Below are 20,956 nucleotides of genomic sequence, written 5' to 3' on the forward strand. Positions count from 1 at the left end.
AAGGAAGCCCTACCCTGGGGTTAAGCTTTGCAAAGAGAAACTTTTGTAGCTGCTGTTTACTCCCTCTAGTAGACCAAGTGTCTATTTTCTGTGTTATAATAAAGGTATGTACTAGCTGCTTCATTGCTTTATCCACTGAGGAACACGTAGCCTAGATTCAAAGGTCCTGAGCTGAAAGGGCCTGCAGAGAAGCCCAGGCATGAGAAGAGAAGGGGTACAAAGCCAATATATCTCGGGCTGCAGGCTTGGGAGGGGGAGCCTAGCATCTGGCAAAGTTTCAAACTGACTCAATCTGGCCTGTAGACATATTTTATTCAGTTCCAAAAGTGTTCAAAACATTTTTGGAGTAGCTAACCACATTTAAGAACACTGAGTGTGGTTGAACAACATTGTGAATGTACTTCATGCTACTGAATTTTAAATTTTAAAATGGTCGGATTGGTAAATTTTATGTTCTGTGTATTTTACCACAATTAAAAACAAATCTACTTAAAAAAAATCTACTTGTAGAATGGCATGTAAAATTAGTTGCTTCTTTGTTACAAGAACTGAGAAGCACTTTTGGGGGGTGGGGGGCGCTGTGCTAGGTCTTTGTTACTGTGCGTGGGCTTTCTTTAGCTGCGGTGAGCAGGGGCTGCTCTCTGATTGCAGTGCGAGAGCTTCTCATGGCAGTAGCTCCTCTTGTTGCAGACAGGCTCCAGGTGCTTGGGCTCAGGAGTTGTGCCACATGAGCTTAGTTGTTCTGCCACATATGGGGTCTTAGTTCCCAGGTCAGGGATGGAACCCATGTCCCCTATATTGGCAGGTGGATTCTTAACCACTGGACCACCAGGGAAGCCCAAGGGACACATTAAAAAAAAAAAACACAACTAGAATTCCAAATAAAGTTTTAAAAAAGAATAAATTCAGTTATAGTCCTAGAATATGTCATTGCATTTTTAAAGTGAGAGCAAAACAGTTGTATACCATTAATAAAGTGTTAAGAAAAAAGAAAAAGAACAGAGTGATGTCATATGATGACCCAGATTTGAGTATCTCCTGAAAAACTGGAAGATCTGGAAACCTATCTGTAATTGGCAGGATAGGCCAGGTAATGCTGTGGTATTAATAATAACAAACATTCCCCAAACCTCAAAGGCTTGAAGCACAGATTTCTTTCTTGCTCATGCATTTTGCCCATCAGAGATGGGGAACCTTGGAGGAATGGCTCTGTGCAAATTATTTTTGCCCAGAGATCCAGGTCGACGGGGATTATCCATATGGGACAACATTGAATACTGGGGTGAGTGTGGGTAGGGAAAACCTTGACGAACGATCACCAGCTCAAAAGACTTCTCTGCCTGGAAGATATCTGGGTCACTTCTGCTCACACTGTTTTGATCAAAGCAAAATGCATGGTCATGTCTATCTTTAAAGGGAACAGGAAGGGGCTTCCCTGGTGGTCCAGCGGTTAAGCATCCACCTTGCAATGCAGGGGACATGGTTCAATCCCTGGTCAGTGAACCAATATCTCACATGCCGCAGGGGAACTAAGCCTGTGTACAGCAACTACTGAGCTCTCAGGCCACAACTAGAGTCCCAGTGAAAGATCCTGCAACACCCAACAAAGATCTGGAGTTCCACAACTAAAATCCAACACAGCCAAATAAATAAACATTTCAAAAAATAAACAATGAAGGGGACAGGAAAGTATAGTCCTGCCAGGAACCAGGAAAGAGGAGAAACCACAGGATCAGAAAATAACACTGAGTTGGGAAGATCCCTGGCAGAAGGGAATGGCTACCCACTCCAGTATTACAAAGTACCAAGAGTACTTTGAATGAATGAAAACTAAGCCTTTCTCCCACCCTGGCCCAATTTCATCTCCCTGATGACTGCTGGCTCCAAAATCACTGCAGATGGTGACTGCAGCCATGAAATTAAAAAACACTTGCTCCTTGGAAGAAAAGTTATGACCAACCTAGATAGCATATTCAAAAGCAGAGACATTATTTTGTCAACAAAGGTCCATCTAGTCAAAGCTATGGTTTTTCCAGTAGTCATGTATGGATGTGAGAGCTGAACTATAAAGAAAGCTGAGCACCGAAGAACTGATGCTTTTGAACTGTGGTGTTGAAGACTCTTGGGAGTTCCTTGGACTGCAAGGAGATCCAACCAGTCCATCCTAAAGGAAATCAGTCCTGGGTGTTCATTGGAAGGACTGATGTTGAAGATGAAACTCCAATACTTTGGCCACCTGATATGAAGAGCTGACTCATTTGAAAAGACCCTGATGCTGGGAAAGATTGAAGGCCAGAGGAGAAGGGGACGACAGAGGATGAGATGGTTTGATGGCATCACCGACTCAATGGACGTTGAGTTTGACTAAACTCCGGAAGTTGGCAATGGACAGGGAGGCCTGGCGTGCCGCAGTCCATGGGGTTGCAAAGAGTCGGACATGACTGACCAATTGAACTGAACTGAACTGATGACTGCTGGGGATTCTTTAGACAAGGAACAAACTCTTTGGGCCACCACAGTGCCCAGCATGCTTCAGTGGACTCCGAGCACTGTGGCCAAAAGTAAAGAGGATATTCGTCAGACACCCTCCTCTTATTCCTTTCTTGTTGTTGTTGTTCAGTCACTCAGTCGTGTCTGACTCTTTGTGACCCCATGGACTGCAGCATGCCAGGCTTTGCTATCTTTCACCGTCCTCCGGAGCTTGATAAAACTCATGTCCATTAAGTCAGTGATGCCATCCAAGCATCTCATCCTCTGTCATGCTCTTCTCCTCCTGCCTTCAATATTTCCCAGCATCAGGGTCTTTTCTAATGAGTTGGCTCTTCGCATCAGGTGGCCAAAGTATTGGAGCTTGTTCCTTTATTCTCTGTCAAACTACTGTAGACTTCTAGGATTTAAAGCTGTGTTCCATGAGACAGTCCAGACAAACCTGTGTTCAATTCCTGGCTGTTTTGGACAATTAACCTCTCCAAATCTCAGTATCTTTTCCTGTAAAATAAAGATAATATTAATAATTTGACCTGTATTCATAGTGCTGTTGTGAGAAAAAAGACAGGGCTCATAAAATGATCAGTTTAGTGCCTGGTACATAAAAGCACTCAAAACCTACTCTTAGAGTTATGACAAGCTAATTTTAAAATTACATAATATAGGAAACGTTTCTTAATGTAAAAAAAAAAATTGAAAAATAATACAGATAAAGTGAAAGTCTCCTTCAAACTCTTAGGTCACTGTCCTCCATAGAGGTAGTAACTGATCAGATTGCTCTACATCTTTCCAGATAGTTTCCTATGCATTTACAAACACTGCTAAACACATGCACATAATAGTTGTTGGCATTTTGTTTATTTATGGCTGTGCCGAGTGTTGCAGTGCATGGGCTCTTTGGTGCTGTGCGTGGGCTTTCTCTAGTTGCAGAGAGTGGGGACTACTCATTGCTGTGGCTTCTCTTGTTGCAGAGCACAGGTTCTAGAGTGCACAGGCTTCAGTGGTGGTGCATGGGCTTAGTTGCCGTGCATCATGTGGGATCTTAGTTCCCACACCAGGGATCAAACCTGTGTTCTCTGAGCTGGCAGATGGATTCTTAACCACTGGACCACCAGGGAAGCTCTAAGTTTTGGTATTTTTTAAGCATACATGACATACTGTACATAATTTGCGAGATGCTCTTTTTTTTATTAATATCCTCTTGAGATTTATGCTATATATTATTGTAGCATATACTTAAAATATGAATATTGTGAATATAAATACACATATATACATAAACTAGCTCAATCTTTAAAATCACTGCATAAAATCCTCTAGTATGTATTATTATAAATTTAGATATTCCCTTATTGCGAGATGTTTAGATTATTTTTCAGTATTACAAACAATACTGTAATGAACATCTTTGCTCACTGTATACATGTGGTAGTGTTTCTTCAGAGTAAGTGTAGAAAAGTAGAACTTCTGAGTCATAGGGTTATGAATTTTTAAAAAAATTTTATTGCAGTAGAGTTAATTTACAATTAGTTTCTGGTCCAGCAAAGTGATTCAGTTATACATACTTAATAGTTTGCATTTGCTAATCTCAAACTTCCAATCCATCCCTACCCCATCCCCGGTGGATTTTAACAGTTGCTTTGAAATAGCCCTCAGAATGGTTATGCTAACTTATATTTCTACTAATAGTATATGAAAATAACTCTTTTCCCACACCCTGGTCAACATTTTTAGAAAGTATTGATTTATTTACTTATTTATATTTGGCTGTGATGGGTCTTTGTTGTGGCATACGGGCGCTTTAGTTTTGGCTCGTGGCCTTAGTTGTTCTGCGGCATGTGGGATCTTAGTTTCCCAACCAAGGATTGAACACTAGTCCGCTGACTTGGAAGGTGATTTCTTAACACCTTTGTGAGGAGTGACTCAAACGTGGTGCCTAGAGCACCATGCCTATCACACAGTAGGTGGTCGATACATGCTACGTTATTTGCAGTTCCAAGTTTTGTCCCTCTTTGAAGCCATGGGAAGCGAGGACACCTACGTCTATAGATGGTACCAGAGTGTGCTCTTTTTGCAAAGAGCTTTGGCTGTAGCTTACAGGGATTTGCTGTGGATTCAACTCTCTTTGTCTATGCAGCAATACCTGGTGCCTTGCCCGAGAGAAGGAAAGAAAATCCCAGCCTCTCAGGGGTTTCTGAGGAGGTCTTGCCTCCTTTCTCTACCTGTGGCTGCTGTATTGTCCTTCCCTGGGCAGTACTGACAAGTGGGTAAAAGAAGATGGACTTGAAGTCAGGGAGTCCTAGTTTCTAGCCCTCGGTGTGTGACCTTGGGCAAGTTGCTTACTCTCACTGAGCCTGTTTCTGAGATAGAGTTGTTGTGACTACTAAATGAGATGATTTTTATAGAGAACATTAGCAGGATGCCTGGCTCATGGTCACAATTTGAAGATGTGACATGTCTGCAGACAGTCAGTCACAAAAGAGAGAGGGATTCAGTTAGGCATGCATTTATAAGCCAGTGAAGGGTCTATGGGATCTTCATATGATTTTTGTAAGGTAAGGGGAAAAAGGAAAAGAGGTTAGCAATCTGGGAGGGAGGCAGATTAAAACTTTAATGTCTCATTTCCCAAACACCTTGTATACCTAAAGGGCTAATGTAGAGTATTCCATCCTGTTTGTTTTAAAGATCAAAGTTTTCATATGTGTAGTTCCTCATATCACTGTTATGAGGCGCCTCATATCAATGTTAAGTAAAATCCATACTTAACGTTGAATTTTTGAAAAGTACATGCACATGTTTAAAAAAATTAGGGCTTTCCTGATGCCTCAGATGTAAAGAATCCACCTGTAATGCAGGAGACCTGGGTTCAATCCCTGAGACAGGAAGATCCTCTGGAGAAGAGAATGGCTACCCACTACAGTATTATAAAGTACCAAAGGGTACTTTGAATGAATGAAAACTAAGCCTTTCTCCCACCCTGGCCCAATTTCATCTCCCTGTTAGCAATCATTAACAGTTTCTTATGATTCCACCTTCAAGATATTACCTGTGCATGTACAGCAAAACCATTCAGGATTGTGCATGGACAACTACAGCAATACAGAATATCTTAATAGAAATAATTGTCCCATTAATAATGGTTCCCCCTCCTTTTCTTCCTGTCTTCACTTACATCTCTTGGAGATCTTTATAACCATATACATAGATCTGCTTCATTTTCTCTATGGTTGCTTGACAGTCCACTGCAAGAGTGCATTGTATGGTTGTATTTTATCCACCTAGTCTCATATAGTTCCATATTTAGGTTGTTTCCTATTTCTACTGCAAGTAGTTAATCACCGTTTCTGAGTAATTAGCTATATTGGAAATGCTGATTCAATTTTTAAAAAAAAACATTGCACCAGGTCTTAGTTGCAATCACTTCAGTCTTTGTTGTGACATGCAGGATCTTTAGTGTGGCCTGCAGATCTTTAGCTGTGTCATGTGGGATCTAGTTCCTTGACCAGGAATCGAACCCAGGCCCCCTGCCTTGGGAGCTCAGAGCCATAGCCACTGGACCACAAGTCTTGGACATACTCATTCTGATGATACTCTTAGGAGCATTCCTTACCTAATACACCACCCTTCCATTCTCTCCACAAAACTGTACTTTCTGGGGTCTTGCCCATGCATCTTTCTGTTACTATTAATAAACAGAAGTTCATGTGCCAGATGCACAGCGAGGCTAAACAATCTGAAATGTTGGAGTTTGGAGCAGAGAAAGGTTTATTGGAGGGTCATGCATGGGGAATAGGTGAGTCAGGTTAAAAAAACCCCCAAACTCCCTGACTGTTTTTAGAGTGGTTTTTACTGGTAAAATTTGGGGTGAGGGTGAAACTGTTTACCTCAGCTTGGGACTTGAATCCAGCCAAAACCCATGGAACCTGGTTTTAGGACCTAATGAAGCTCAGGTTCTTGAAGTCTCATTGCAGAAAGAATTCAGTGAGAGATAAAGTGATAGGTAAGAAGTGGATTTATTCAGATTCAGAGAGAAGGGCCTCTCCACAGACAGTGTGGGCCATTGCAGAGGGCGAGTATGGGCTTGAAATATGGGATGGTTAGTTTATGTAGGCTGGGTAATTTCATATGCTAATGAGTGAGAGGATTATTCCATCTATTTTGGAGAAGGGTAGAGATTTTCAGGAGTTGGGCCATGCCCACTCCTTGGTCTTGTGAACTGTCATGGCGCCTCTGGGTGTGTCATTTCATTTGCTGATTGAGGATCAAGGTCTAGTCTTGTCTGCCATCTTAGTCCCATTTGGCCACCCCCCACCCATGACTATCTTCTGATTAGTCAGTGGTGAGGTAATGGGATGGTTCTAGGGAACTTGACTCTCAGCCTTAAGATACCATCCTCCTCCTGGGTGGGGGCCTTAGTTCCAGAACTCAAAAGATATTGTTATGCATATTTCTTAAGGAGGAACCGGGACCCTACCCCCAGGCTGCACTATCCTTTCCTGACTGCTCCTCCTTTGTCTCTGCATCTTCTCCCTTCCCTGACTAGCAACAATTTGAACCAGCCCTTTGGAACTCAAGGAGGGTCAAGGAGGCTTAAATCTTTCCCCTCCCCAAAATAAGAAATAGGCCATAGAAAGGATATGTACCTGAAGAGTCCCACAGGATCTTGCTGTTTCCTTTCCACCCTGTTTCTCAGAGCTCTGGGGAGAACTGGCAGAAAAAAAAGGGTGAAGTCATATTCTGAGGGGTTTGCACAATTTGCTTACCAGTGGAAAGACTAGGAGGAGGGCGGGTACTCTCCCTTAGATGATTAGATCAGGGTTTCTCACCCCAGCAGTATTAATTTGGCCCCTTCATCAAGGGGCTCTCCTAGGCTTCCCTGGCTTGCATCTGTTAGATGCCAGTAGCCCCTCTATGTAGTTGTGAAAAGATCATGTCTCCTGAGGGCAAAATCTCCCTCATCTGGAGAACCAGCACTCCAGACACTTCCAGGGTGGTAAATTATTCACTGAACATTTACTAAGTATCCAGCATCTGCCTCCTGAGGGTTTATGATTCCAGTACAGAAATGACCACAGGAAGATGCCAACTTGCTCTCTCCTGTGGAAGACAGTCACAGCTACCTGAGGGGTCTTGTCCACATTCTCTCTCTAGTAATCTATTTCCCTTTCCTTTCTTCCTACAGACAGACAAAACCATAGGGGAAAACAGTATCATTGTAACACCTTCAAGTAACATTATCCTTGCCACTCCCAATCTAGGGGAATGACTTGTTTTAAATCCTCCCCCAGCCCCACCACACCCCCCGCCCCACCCTTCCTCCACACTTACATACCTATTTAAGCATATGGAAATCAAGAGTTCTGGTTTTTCATTTTTAACATAAATTGGAACACATTGTATATTTTGTTCAACTTGATTTTTGTCAGTTAATCCAATTAACAACTGGAGATCAGCTCATATCAGTATAGTTTGACCTCATTCTCTTCTAGTTTTTTCTCATTCTCTTTTAAACTGCTGTACAGTAGTCTATATTATGGGTATATTACCGCTAGTCAGTTTGCAAATTCATGAGTAGTTATGTTTTCAGTTTTTAAATATCATAACAAAATGGACAGTGCTGTAATGAACACCAAGTACATGCCTCTTGGTAAAGCCACATGGCTTTCAAGCAAGAAGGGAAATAAACACAATTTTAACAGACTGCCAAAAGTCCTACAAAAAGAACTGTCTGTATCACTTAAAATTCGCTCCAAATGTGATCAAGAATAGCCTGGACCCCCGATCTCAGGCCAACTGGGTTAAATTACCAATCTGTGAATTTCAAGGGTTGCTAACCAGCTCTCATTAGCTTTTCAATTTGGAAAGTTGTCTTGTAAAATGCAAAACTCTTAGTCCACCCTTTTAAGAAACCTTTGGGGGCTCTCCACCGCTCTCAGAATAAAGCTCAAGTTTCTTAGCAAGGTAAACACGATCCTGTAGGTTCCTTACTCCAGAAAACCTTTAGCAGCTTCTGCCTGAGCCGAGTTCCCTCAGGTGCCTCCACAGCCCCACACACCGGTTCCCCAGTTTGGGGAGCTCTCCGCGCGGCGTCCGGGCTAGTTGAATGGATGACAGCCAGCAGGGACAGCGTCTCGATCGTCTCTGATCCCAGCCCCTGGAGCCCAATAAATGCTGAATGAGCCAAGTCGTTGCTGGATGGGGCTTAGGGGGCCAAAGGGATGCTCCCACTTGGCTCCTGGGGCCGCACCTCCGACTTCACCGGCTGCTGTCCGCGCCCCCTTGTCTCCAATAGAGAGGCTCCACGTGCTTCATTTCCAAATTTGCAAAACTTAACGCGAGCCCCTGCTGCAGGGTCACATGCCTGGAAGGAGAACGGGACAGAGGCGTGACCCTGTGTTTTCATATAAAACCGCTCATGGTGACCTATGGGCCCAACAAAACAGTAAGAGACGTGGACAGGACCAGTCTGGAGCGCCTGAAGTGTTTCGCGGAAGCTTCGGGGTGTTCACAAAGGCGTTTGACAAGCTACCTTGTCAAAACATAAGGACCCGAAGAAATAAACCCCCACAGCCACAGTATTGGAAATCTGAATGACAATGGTGGTGACGCCCAGGATGTTGCAGGAAGGCCCAAACCGTTAGGAGAATTTACAAACTCCCGTTTCTGAATGGACGCGCACGAATGACTTGCAGCAGCACTTGCTAAGAACCGCGGGGTGGAAATATGTCTTTAAACTCAGTGCTCTTCACGTGATCCTTTTTTTTTTTTAAACAGGATCTTAGGTACACAATGGGAGTTACTTTCCCCTCTGGTTTCCCTGAATAGTTGTCCAATAGTGCTGACTAATGGTGGGAGCCACCAAGTGCCCTTAGGCGGCCACATGGAAATAAAGTTGGTATAAAAAAGAAACAAAACAACCAAACAACGGGAAACTTTATCACCTGGTTCCCCTGGTATCAAACTGTGCGGAAAAGGTGGGATCAGGGGTCTCAGGGATCGCACCCAAGGAGTGAAGAAAGGAAACGAAAAAGGAGACAGAAGCAGGGACCAGTAGAACCTCAGAACCGCCCCAGAGGGCACGGCGACCCGGGGCTCGGTCTCCTTGGTGCTGTCCAACCCCCGCGTCAATCAGCTCCTTCCCGCTCTGCGATTGGCCGGGGGCTTCCTTGGCCATCCTGGCGCCCACCTCCTAGTTGCTTGGGGTTTACTTCCCCAAAGTACACGGGCCCCACCTTGTGGAGCAACCGCTCCTGCAGGGAGAACTGATCTCCGCCCAGGGGAAGACGTTTTAACGAATGGGAGCGGTCCCACATATTTATTGGCTACAATGGACATCGATCAAAGAACTTCCCTCCCTCCTTCACACCGTACCCTTCACTTATTGGCCTCTCTCAATGCCAATTCGTTACTAGGGAAACGAGCTCTTCACAGTCTCATAGGCATGAGTTAAAGCCAATCAAGAGCCACGCCTTCATCCTGAGTAAGTACCCAATTGCTGCTCGAAAAGCCCAGAGGACGCAGTCGGGATTGGCCACCAGCCTGGCCGACCTGGCCGCAACAAGTTAGGCTGAGTCACCGTTATATAGCCCGGCGACGGAGCACGCGTGTGTGCGGACGCAGTTGCGTGAGGGGTTTTTTTACCTTTTGCCGTCCCGTGGAGCAGAGCTTGTTCCTCTCCCGCTCAGCCGTGCAGGTAAGCCGGAGCGTGGGCGGGGCTGGGCGGCCCCAGGACGCGGACTAACTGGGGCTCTGATGGGAGGGAGGAGAAGTCCGAACGGCGACCGCGCCAGGCGCGCCCACCGTCCGCCCCCCTTCCCCAACGGCCGCAGGCGCGCGCGGCGGGCGCACGGGCGCGCGGCGACTCTCCGCCCCCCGCCCCCACTGGCCCGGCGCGCGTGGCCGTGTCCGCGTCCGCCGCGTGCGCGTGCCGCGCCCAACGGCCACGCGGGGCGAGAGCGAGCCGCGGCCGCCGCCCGGGCCCCAGGGTGATCTTGGGGGCCTGGGGCCCCGCGCGGCCGGATCGTCAGCTTTTCCCGCTCGCTTTCCCCGCGCGCCAGCGAGGCCTTCCTCCTTTGGTGGGAGCTCCAGCTTAACCTAGACCAGAGGAGGCTTTTCTTTGATGGTGGTGGGGGGTGGGGGGAGGTGAGGCACGAAAGTGCAGTGAGAATTTGTCGACACTGGAAGCCGAAATGCTGCTCCTAGGTTTTCGATTTTTTGTACAGGGAGTAAAGGAGGGGCAGCGAGTTCATGGGTATTGAGTGATGATAATAACTAACATTTTTCTAAGCCCTCACTATGTGCCAGGCACTGTGCGGAGCAACTTGTGTGTTTCTTCTTTACTCCTGAAACGCCCCGATGAGGTAGGTACAGTGATTTTCTATTTTTACAGCCGACTCGAAGGCCCAGAGATGGAGTGACACGGTCAGAGGCACACGGGCCCATAAGGGGCAGGTATTTGTTTGAACTCAGGCCTTCTGACTCCTAGTCCCCGAACCCGCTTCATTCTTTGTTCCAGCGTTCTGTGCGGCCACAGGGTATCTTTGCCCCCAGAGCTCTAGTCCCTGGGGGCAACCGCAGCCTCGGAAGACCGACTGCAGAGGCATTTATTTGTACTTGGGCCACTTGCGGGTTTCCAGGGAGAAGAGGGTTGGACATGGGATTATGACAAAGGGTAAGAAAGGGTTCCTTTCTGCACATCTTCCTACAGGTTTGCTGCCCTAAATGCTTCTGGGGAAAGTGTAGAATAAAATCAATACGTCCAGGTGATCCTGGACAGTGTTCCTCCTCGGATTCGATCTTTACGGCCTGATGATGGGAAGTTATCGCCAGCAGGAAGTTAGGCTCTGATATTAGATCTTGAATCTTTTTTTCCCTCCGTTTTTTAATTGGAGCAAGGTTTTGAGAAAGACCTTCCACAAGATTAACTTCCTCGTTTTCTGAAGTTGAAAAAAATGAGGTTGCAGAGCGATGAGGTTCAAGTCTGGCCAGCATGTGTAAGTGAAATTTTGAAATTGGAGTGGAAAGCTTGGTGCCCACTTACAGTACAGGCTTGACCCTCTGTGGAGCCTAAGCTGGATGAATTAGGGATGATTGAGGTGTTGGAAATCTTACCCTTCTGGCAGTTAGGAACTTCTATGGATGAAAAGCTTTTGTCTTCATACATTTATTATTTTGTAGATGCTCCCGTTATATGCAAAGGTAGAAGACACTTTCAAAAACTTGAGTGTAAATTTTTCTAGTGGAGTTACATTTGAGATTTTTCAAAGCTAGTTTATTCCTTGGCTTAATGAAATAATAAATATTCCTGTGTTGCAGGTATGAATCATTACTTGGCATCACAAATGTCTCTACTTGAGCTAAAGCTGCAATGAGTTTTGGAGCTAACTCTTCCGAATTAATTTTGATTGAAATGACTGTCAACCTTTTCCTTTCTCTCTTAAAAATCTATTTTGTGTGTGCATACACTTTTTAGAATTGACCTTTATATAAGAATTTTTTTGCTGCTAAGTGAAAGTCTCTCAGTCATGTCCGACTCTTTGCGACCCCATGGACTGTAGCCTGCCAGGCTCTTCTATCCATGGAATTCTCCAGGCCAGAAAATTGTATTGGTAGCTGTTCCCTTCTCCAGGGGATCTTCCCAACCCAAGGATCAAACCCAGGTCTTCTGCATTCAGACAGATTCTTTACTGTCTGAGCCACTAGGGAAGCCCTTATTTTGCTGCTAGAGGGAACACATGATTCACATCTTCATAAGTAAATTAAAAAGCTTTGAAACACTTTTGTATTTCCATTTACCCAGTAATTTCCATATTTCTTAACTGAAAGTAGCAGTAAATACAGGATCGAAATATCTTATGAATAGGCTTTTAATCTTTGTTGGTGTTGTCCTGAATGGCAGATAGCTTGGAGTAGAACATTGTTTTCCTTGGAACTTGCCTTTTTAAAAAAAATTTATATGTTAAAAAAAATTTTTTTGCCTGTGCTGGGTCTTTGTTGAGGCATGTAGGATCTAGTTCCCTGAGCAGGGAGTGAACCTGGGCCCCCTGCACTGGGATCTTGGAGTCCTAACCATTGGACCACCAGGGAAGTTCCGGAACCTGCCTTCTTGTAACCATTACAGTTACCTGCATTTAGACACCAGTTAACTAGTAACATTTTAAGTTATCAAATGTTGAAACACTAATGACCAACATTTAAACTGTTAATTTTGAGTCCACTAATTGTTACTTGAGGTAAATATCAGAATGAAAGTTTGTGCATTAAATGAGGGAAATTTTTGCTAGTTTCCCCTTTAGATATTTTAAAAAATCTCTTGACTTCAGGCAAATGGGTTCCAGTTGGGTAGGAATATGAAAATGTATTTCACAGATTGGTAGCCTGGTTGATGACTTGTGCTTTCATTTATCTGGAGCGAATTAATTAATTGAAGCAAATTGTGATAATATAAGACTTGTCTGCCTTCCAGTCTCCCATCCAAACTAGAGATTACTTTTGTTGTTAAATCCTTTTAATATAAGCTTTTGTACCTCTTCTAACTGGTAGAAAAGTAGGTAGTTCTTTGTTCTTTTATTTAACTCAGGTTTGCTGTTCTCAGCTGACAGTCTGTTAAGGGAACATTAGATTTGGTAATGTTTCTTGGTGACCTACTTCACAGCAGGTTTTGGTAATTTACATTTTTAATAATTGGTTTTAGTAGTTTGGTTAGAAAGTAAAGGGCAGAAGTTAGTTTTAAATTTGTATAGGTTTGTGAACTGTATATACTTAAGATGGATGGGGCAGTGTTAAAAGATGAAATTTGATATAAAGCCTGCATGTATGACCTAAACCAATTTTTCTTTTTGCCAGTTTATAACATTAGTCACTTGATCTCAACATTTTGCAGATTTGTTTTTTAAAATATTTCAAAATTCAAGTATAAATTGTATATTCATTTAATTGTGCTTTAAGACTGCCTTGGCAAGGTTTACTGATTTTAAAAAGAAGATAATTGTTTAAGTAGGTAAGAAAAGCTTTTTTTCCCACCTCTGGCTAGTCAGTTTTTAACAGCTATAGGACATTTAGTACAATACTATCCTCCCAGCCATGGAGTTAAATTTGAGGTTCAGCACTATAATCACTTGTAGTTGGTGATCACTCTATGGTGAACAACTACATTTATGTTTTTAAATCTCAAAAATCAGCATTCTGTTAATTTTTTTAGTATCCTTAGTCATGTCATCTGGCTTTGGTTGGGAAAACTTAATTGCAAACCTGATTAGGTGAAGAGGGTGAAGAATTAGGAAAAATTTGCACATGAAGAGTAGGAAGAGGGAGCTTTACAGAGCAGAAAGTAATTAAAAGTTCTCTTGAAGACTGTGGCCTTTGTAAATAAAATCAAGGCTTTAGATGACATCAAGTGATAGATTTCCACTTCTGACCACTGGCCAGTCTCATGTCAGACTGCTTAGCTGTTTAGCCTGTGTGATGTATTTCAGATATTTAATAAAAAGCAAATACTAGAGATGGTTCATAGAGAAAACTGGCTTCTTGCATGGGACACACTTGGACTTGGTGGGAGTGTCATCCTTCGGTGGCTGTGTGGCAGCATCCTTGCCTGTTTGTATAACCCTTTATGTATTTTGAAGTTCTTTCACACATTTTAGGTGTTCTCATGTTTTTGCTTATAAGACCTAGAGCTCCGTAACCCAAGTAATTGTCTTCAACTATTTTGTAAAGCTCGTGGTGTATCTAGTAGAGATATGTGCTAGATATATTTCCTTCTTTAAAAAATTTTCAAGGTTTTAGAATCTTGGAAGGCATCAGTGGCACCTGCCTTTTTAGGTTTTTTTTTTTTTAACCTGCCTCAAGTATACCCCATGTTTATCAACTATCTTAAGCTTACTTCTGGCATACATCCACCTATACTTTATGAGATCTAAATCATGTTTAAGGAATTTCATAGATGAAGTATTATAAAAGTATTTTTTTGTCTTAGGCCAGATTTTTGCTTAATTGTAAATCTAGTTGACTGGGTTTTACTGCTGGATTGGGGGAGGGATATTAAAAACCAAGAAAAGTTAGTGAATTAAGTTTCCCAATTCTTAAGTTTTTTTCTCTTAGGGAAACTTGTTTTTGAGATAATTTTAGATTTACAGGAGAGTTGGAATACAGACATGTCTTGTATATCCTTCACTCATCTTGCTTGTTAGCATCATACCTAATCATGATGCATTTATCGACAGTAAGAAATTGATGTTGATAAAGTCCCGTTAACTAAAGGACTGACGTTATTTGTATTTCCTTAGTTTTTCCACTGATGTCCTTTTTTCTGTTTCAGAATCCAGGCCAAGATACCACATTGCAGTTAGTCCTCCAGTCTCCCTGGTTTCGCTCCTCTCATTTGTGCCAGTTTGTTGTATTTTCTTTGTGTTTAATGACCTTGACACTTGATCTCAATTTGAGTGTACTTGGTGTTGGGTAGACTAAGGTTATAGAAGTTGGGGAAAATACAGAGGTGATTTAGCCTTCCCACCACGTCCCGGGGCACATAATGTCAATCCTGGTTGACTTTAACCTTGATCACTTGATAATATGGTGGCTCCCAGGTAGTATTTCTTTCCTTTGCATTATTTTCATTAGAAGCTAGTCACTAAGGAAGGAGAGCCTTAGAATTTGTGAACATGTATTAAAGCTGCCACTGTAGGTAACTGAACATTTTGCGGGGAAGACACTTGGAACTTAAGCAGATACTCTGTTTCTCTAGTTTCCCTGCTAAATTTTTTCATTTATTAGTAGATGTTGCCTGCAGCTCTTGAGGTGTTCTCATGGTAATTCTATATTTCCCTTGTTTTTTTCTACATTTAAAATTTTTTGTAAGAAAGGTGTCTATTTTCATTTAAAAAAATTACTTATTTGGCTGTGCAGGGTCTTCACACAGGATCTTTAGTTGTGGCTCTGAACTCTTCATTATGGCATGTGGGAGCTAGTTCCCTGACTAGGGATTGAACCCAGGTTCCCTGCATTGGAAGCACAGAGTTTTAACTGGTGGACCACCAGAAAAGTCCTGCTATATTTTTTAAGAACTTCATTTTCCCATTTTTTAAACACTTTACCCATTAATTTTTGGATTTTTAGTTATTTTAGGGGGTTGTAATCCAGTGTTCTTCTAACTTAATTTTGCTTTTTTACTTATTACTTTATTGCTTCAGTTCTAGTTTTGACTTGTGTCCTTTTGATGTTTGCCTTTTTTTTTTTTTTAAAGCATTTCCTTTATCAGATACTTCAGACTCACCTTGTATTTTTGCCTGTCCCATTTCTCCAAGGAGTTGTCAGGAAGAACTTTGAAGGAGGGTAACAGGTGGTAAATGTGAGGAGTTTGGAAAATAGATTGAACAGTAGTAAGTTCAGTGATGGTTATGCTGCTCTTGCTGTGCGCTAGAGTAGCTTGGTTTCTGCAATAGTTTCTCTGGTTCCTGGAAAGCGTTTTTATTTCTGATAGTTAAGCCAGATTTCACATGTTTGAGTACATAGCATAGCCTTGCAGCAAACTTCACAATAGTTTAGTACACTTATGTTAGTAGACAGAAACTCTCACTGTTTATTTCTTCTTAGTGTTTTTGATAGGTATTAAAATAGAGTAAAAAAATTCCTTAAATGTCTCTGTCTCAGAATTGACAGTTAACATTTTGCATCACTTTTTAAAATTTGCTTATTTTCATGTGTAGGTTCCCATTCTCCTCTCTTCTTGTGAGACAACCTTTTGTCTTTCCAAGCTGTTATATTAGTGGGTTAAAAAATAGCTTTATTGAGGTATGATTGACATACAGTAAACTGCACATACTTGAAGTGTAGAATCTGATAGCTTTTGGCATTGTTTATACCCATGAAACCATCACCACAGCCAAGACTGCAGTGAAAATAGCGCTCATCCCCCAGAGTCGCTTGTGCTCCTTTGCATTCTCTCTCTCTTGTCCACTCCCCCTCCTCCTCTGCCCCCCCGGGATCCCTTACCTGCTTTCTGTCACTGAAGATCAGTTTATACTTTCTAGAATTTTTATATAAATGGAATTATACAATATGTGCTTCTTTTTTTTTTTTAATTGCTGACTAGTATTGACTGTTCTGTTCTATAATATACAACAATTTGTTTATCCATCACCTGCTGGAGGAAATTGGTTTGTTTCCAGCTTTTGGCTATTACAAATAGAGCTTCTTAAAAACTGCCTAACTTTTCCAAAGTGGTTATACTGTTTTACATTCCTGCCAGCAGTGTTTGAATGTTCCTTTTCCTCGATATCCTGGCCAACACTGTATGCTGCTGCTGCTGCTAAGTCACTTCAGTCATGTCCGACTCTGTGTGACCCCATAGACAGCAGCCCACCAGGCTCCCCCATCCCTGGGATTCTCCAGGCAAGAGCACTGGAGTGGGATGCTGTTTCCTTCTCTGCAACACTGTAGAGTCAGCCTTTGAAGTTGTCACTCTGACAGGTGTGTCAGTGGTACTTTACTGTGGTTTTGTTTTGCATTTCTGTAATTACCGATGATATTGATCAGCATTTTTCATAATTTCTTTGATGAATTGTCTCTAGGTCTTACACTAATTCTTCATGGGGTTATTCAGCTTTGAGAGTTCTTTTTATATTCTGGATACAAGTTGCTTTCCAGATATTTACTGCAAGCCTTTGCCTTTGCATTCTCTTAATAGTCTCTCTTGCAAAGTGAAAACCTTTTTGGCCACATCACCCAGTGTACAAAATCCTAGCTTCCTGACCAGGGATCAGACCTGCACCCCCTGCATTGGAAGCAGTGAGTCTTAACCACTGCACCTCTAGATAAGTCCCTGAAAGGTTTTAATTTTGGTGGGAGTTCACATTATCAATCTGTCTTGTTATAGAATACATTTTTGTTATATCCAAAAATGACCCAAGGTCATTAAGATTCTCTTTAGAATTTTTATAGTTTTAGGTTTCATCTAAAACTATTGAGTTAAATTGTAATGTACTGTGAAGCTTGAATTGAGGTTCTCTCTGTATATATGGGTATGCAGTTGTTCTAGCACCATCTGTTGAAAAGAATACCCTTTTTCTACTGAATTGTCTGCCCTTTTGGAAATCAGTTGTTTATTTATGTGTGAGTATATTTCTTTATTCTGTTTGGTTGGTCTATTTGTCTATTTTTATATCCAGACTATTTTAAAAATATATTTACCTGTGTATCTGAACAATGTACTGTTTTACATATACTGAACACGCTTAAAAACGTTTCAGGGCTATCATACAAGTACATATTTGGCAAGTGACTGTGTTTCTGAGATCTAGTTCATACTGACTTTATATGACTGCTATAAATAGGGTGACTTTATATTGTAGTTTCCCAGAAATACTCAAATTCACTCCAGTTAAACTGGTGTAGTTATCAATTGTATCGCTTTTTAATCTTTTAAGTGCTTATGTGACTATCTTAGGGCTTTCCAGAATCTGCCTTCCAGTGCAGGAGACACAGTTTGGAACCCTGGATTGGGAACATCCCCTGGAGTAGGAAATGGCAACCCATTCCAGTATTCTTGCCAGGTAAATCCTGTGCATAGAGGAACCTGGCAGGCTATAGTCCATGGATAGGGTCCATGGGGTGGCAAAGAGTTGGGCACAACTGAGCCACTGAGCATTATACATGATGCTTTGTTTATATTTTTTAAAGAGTAGAAGTTTTTATATGTAACATAGTGTGAACACACTAAAATTATTTTATCTTCACGATGCATGTTTAAAAGTTACGATACTAAGATGTGCACTTGATTTGGTTTTACAGTTTAATTGGACCAGTTACGTTCTATGGGCATACAGGCGAGTCTTCCTATGTGGCATTCATGAGTGGAACACTGTTGTCATCAAGTCAACCTAGAAGTTCAGTAAAACATAGTTTTATATTAGGTGCTTGGGCTTTTTGTAGTCCAAGGGAACTCTGTAGAAAACTTATTCTTGAAAGAGATAATCCTGTTTTTATTTTGCTAGCAAAATGGTTAAGGAAATACTCTTCTGGGTGACAGAAAATGGTGGAATGTAGAAATGTTACAGTTTTGTTACAGTTGTTTGTTACAGCTAATAGTTACAATATCAATATATTGTAACAGTTAATATTAAGTGCTTACTATCATACACTTAGTTCTTGCAGTTATGATTTTAATTTTAGAGATGAAAGAACTGAGGGGCACTAGAGAAATTGTTACTAGCTCAGGAATACAGTAGTGGATATATTTCTAAGTGGCCATGTTTTCCTTTACTTCTTTAGAGCAAAAACTGTTCTGTAATTCCCCTTTCTCTAACCTAGGACCTTTAAAGTATTTCTTGAAAAAGTAAGAGAAAGTATAATTTTTAAAATATGTTTTTCTTGTCCCCTATGCCCATTTTGGTATATTATGACAGTCACAACATTACAAAGTTGGATAGAAAATTAGTGGAATGTAAACTTTAATGAAAGTGAGTGATTTCTTCCCTTTCCCTTTATTTTTGCCAGGTCCTGTTTCTTTCATCACTGATCTTTCTAGACTATACTGATTTCCGAGTTGTAATATATGCCCCCAAAAGTTTGTCCTTTAGATCTGAAGGCAGTGTTAAGAGAGTGGTCTCCAAATTAGATATAATTGGAATGTTCAGCAGACTTACTTATTTAGTCTTGGGAGTGGCATGTTATATTTTAGGAAGTCTCCCAGTCTTCACATCAGCACAAGGAAGGAGGATTTGCTGTTGATAATTAAAAAGGATAAGACTGTTTAGTTTGTTTGCTATTTCTGATTATGGTACATGCTTCATAGTCCAAGCAGTAATGTATCCATTAGCATGTGCTGTTATATAAGTAACAACCAGAATCCATAGTATTTTAAATTTGCAAAAGCTCTTCTAGAAGGACACAGTGTTTCAGGAGTATTTAATAAATAAGGGAGGATCTTGAGAAATTTTTAGCATATATTTTCATTGGTATGCATAGTTTCTAATTATAATAGATCAGGAACTGGTAAAACATTAGTTTTTCTGAGAAAATGCAATTTGATTTTGTTTGCTTTCATTATTTTAGATATAATTTGATAGAACTGAGAGTTCTAGTGAACCAGGGTGAGACTTTATTCTCAGAAGGTACAATGTTAACATATTCCTGATAGCTTCTGTTTTATGTTTGAACTAGAAATGAAGATGGAGATTTCAGAGAGCTAATTTACCAAATAAAATTTTTCTGATGAGAATTGATTGAGTTTCATATAGACTAAATCTTTTGGGTTCAAATGCCAAAGTTTTCTTTTTTAAATGTATTTTCAGTTGGGCTGGGTTTTCTCGCTGCGTGTGAGCTTTCCCTAGCTGCAGTGGCTTCTCTTGTGGAGCACAGGCCCTAGTGCGCGCGGGCTCAGCAGTTGGTGCTCGCAGTCTCTGGAGTGTGCGACCAGTACTTGGGCCCCACGGGCTTAGTTGCTCCTCAGGATGTGGACTCTTCCTGGATCAGGGATCGACCCTGCATCCCCAGCATTGGCAGGCAGATTCTTAACCTCTCTACCACCAGGGAAGTCCTACAGTTTATTTTTTACTGGAAATGCTGACGTTATTCACAAAACTTGCAGAGTATGGTCTTAGATGACGGAAGAACTTCCCCAAACGTTTTGTAGTCACTGGTGCTGTTGGGTGTTCAGTATTGTTAATTACTCTACAGCATTTTATCGTTCCAATATTTTTTTTTATTTAAACTTTTGAGGCATAATTTGCAAACCACAAAATTATAGAATTTTAAAGTTCAATTTGAAAAGATTTTTAGTTTTGTACAATAAGCCATCACTCAAATGCGTCGAGTCCTCTCACCCCAGGCAGTTCCCCTCAGGTCCTTCCCAGTCTGTTCCCTCTCAGGCAGCTTAGGTTTTTTTTCCCTAAGCATCTTTGCTTAGTTTTCTCTGACTTTTTCTTAATCATTGAAAAAAAAAGTATCTGCTGTTACAATCTGAATTCTGGACAACCTTGACAGTTCAGCCTGACAAATGGATGATCAAAAATCTGCTTTGCTTGTATAAAATTCTAACCAAAAAAAAGATAAACATCTTTTGTGATGAAAATGATGAATGAAAGAAAGCTTTTTATTCGTGAGTGTGTCAGATACAGTTTTGGAGCTAGAAAGTTACATAGGAAATGGTCTCTTAAGAAACTTAACTCTTAAAGGAAGCTTGCAGCTTTCTTTCAAATGTTCTTTTTATCTGACCATGACTTATATAGAATTCTTGAAGCCATTGGCTATTTTAAGAATCAGTCCCCTCCTTTATTTTAAGCATTGAAGCAATATAGTTTTTTAGCACTAAAATAATGTGTATTCTGTTACTTTTTCTTTTTTTCTCAATTATTGAGATACGACAGAAGTATCTGTCAACTTCTGTAGTTGACAGAGGTATTATTTTTAAGTACTGCTACCATTTCCCTTGAGCTGATTGGTTGATATTTATTATAGATGAGCTTAAAGGAGA

The 20,956-nt window shown here is 41.4% G+C and overlaps 1 protein-coding gene across 2 annotated transcripts in view; it reads left to right on the plus strand.

Annotated features, from left to right (window-relative positions):
• The first annotated feature begins 10,024 nt into the window (after nt 1-10,024).
• The window catches only part of G3BP1 (G3BP stress granule assembly factor 1), a 34,289-nt gene continuing 23,357 nt past the window's right edge, over nt 10,025-20,956 (plus strand). The window contains exon 1 of one of the 2 annotated variants that reach the window (XM_005898219.3): nt 10,025-10,180. Coding sequence is in view for 1 of the 2 variants with exons in the window: in XM_014478937.2 (XP_014334423.1) it covers nt 10,749-10,847 (99 nt within the window). In the remaining variant the exon portion in view is untranslated. Of the gene's footprint in view, nt 10,181-10,589; nt 10,848-20,956 lie in introns of those variants that run through there. The other variant, XM_014478937.2, reaches the window with a different exon arrangement.

Source organism: Bos mutus, chromosome 7, assembly GCF_027580195.1.
Source record: "Bos mutus isolate GX-2022 chromosome 7, NWIPB_WYAK_1.1, whole genome shotgun sequence".
Classification (NCBI taxonomy): Eukaryota; Metazoa; Chordata; class Mammalia; order Artiodactyla; family Bovidae; genus Bos; species Bos mutus.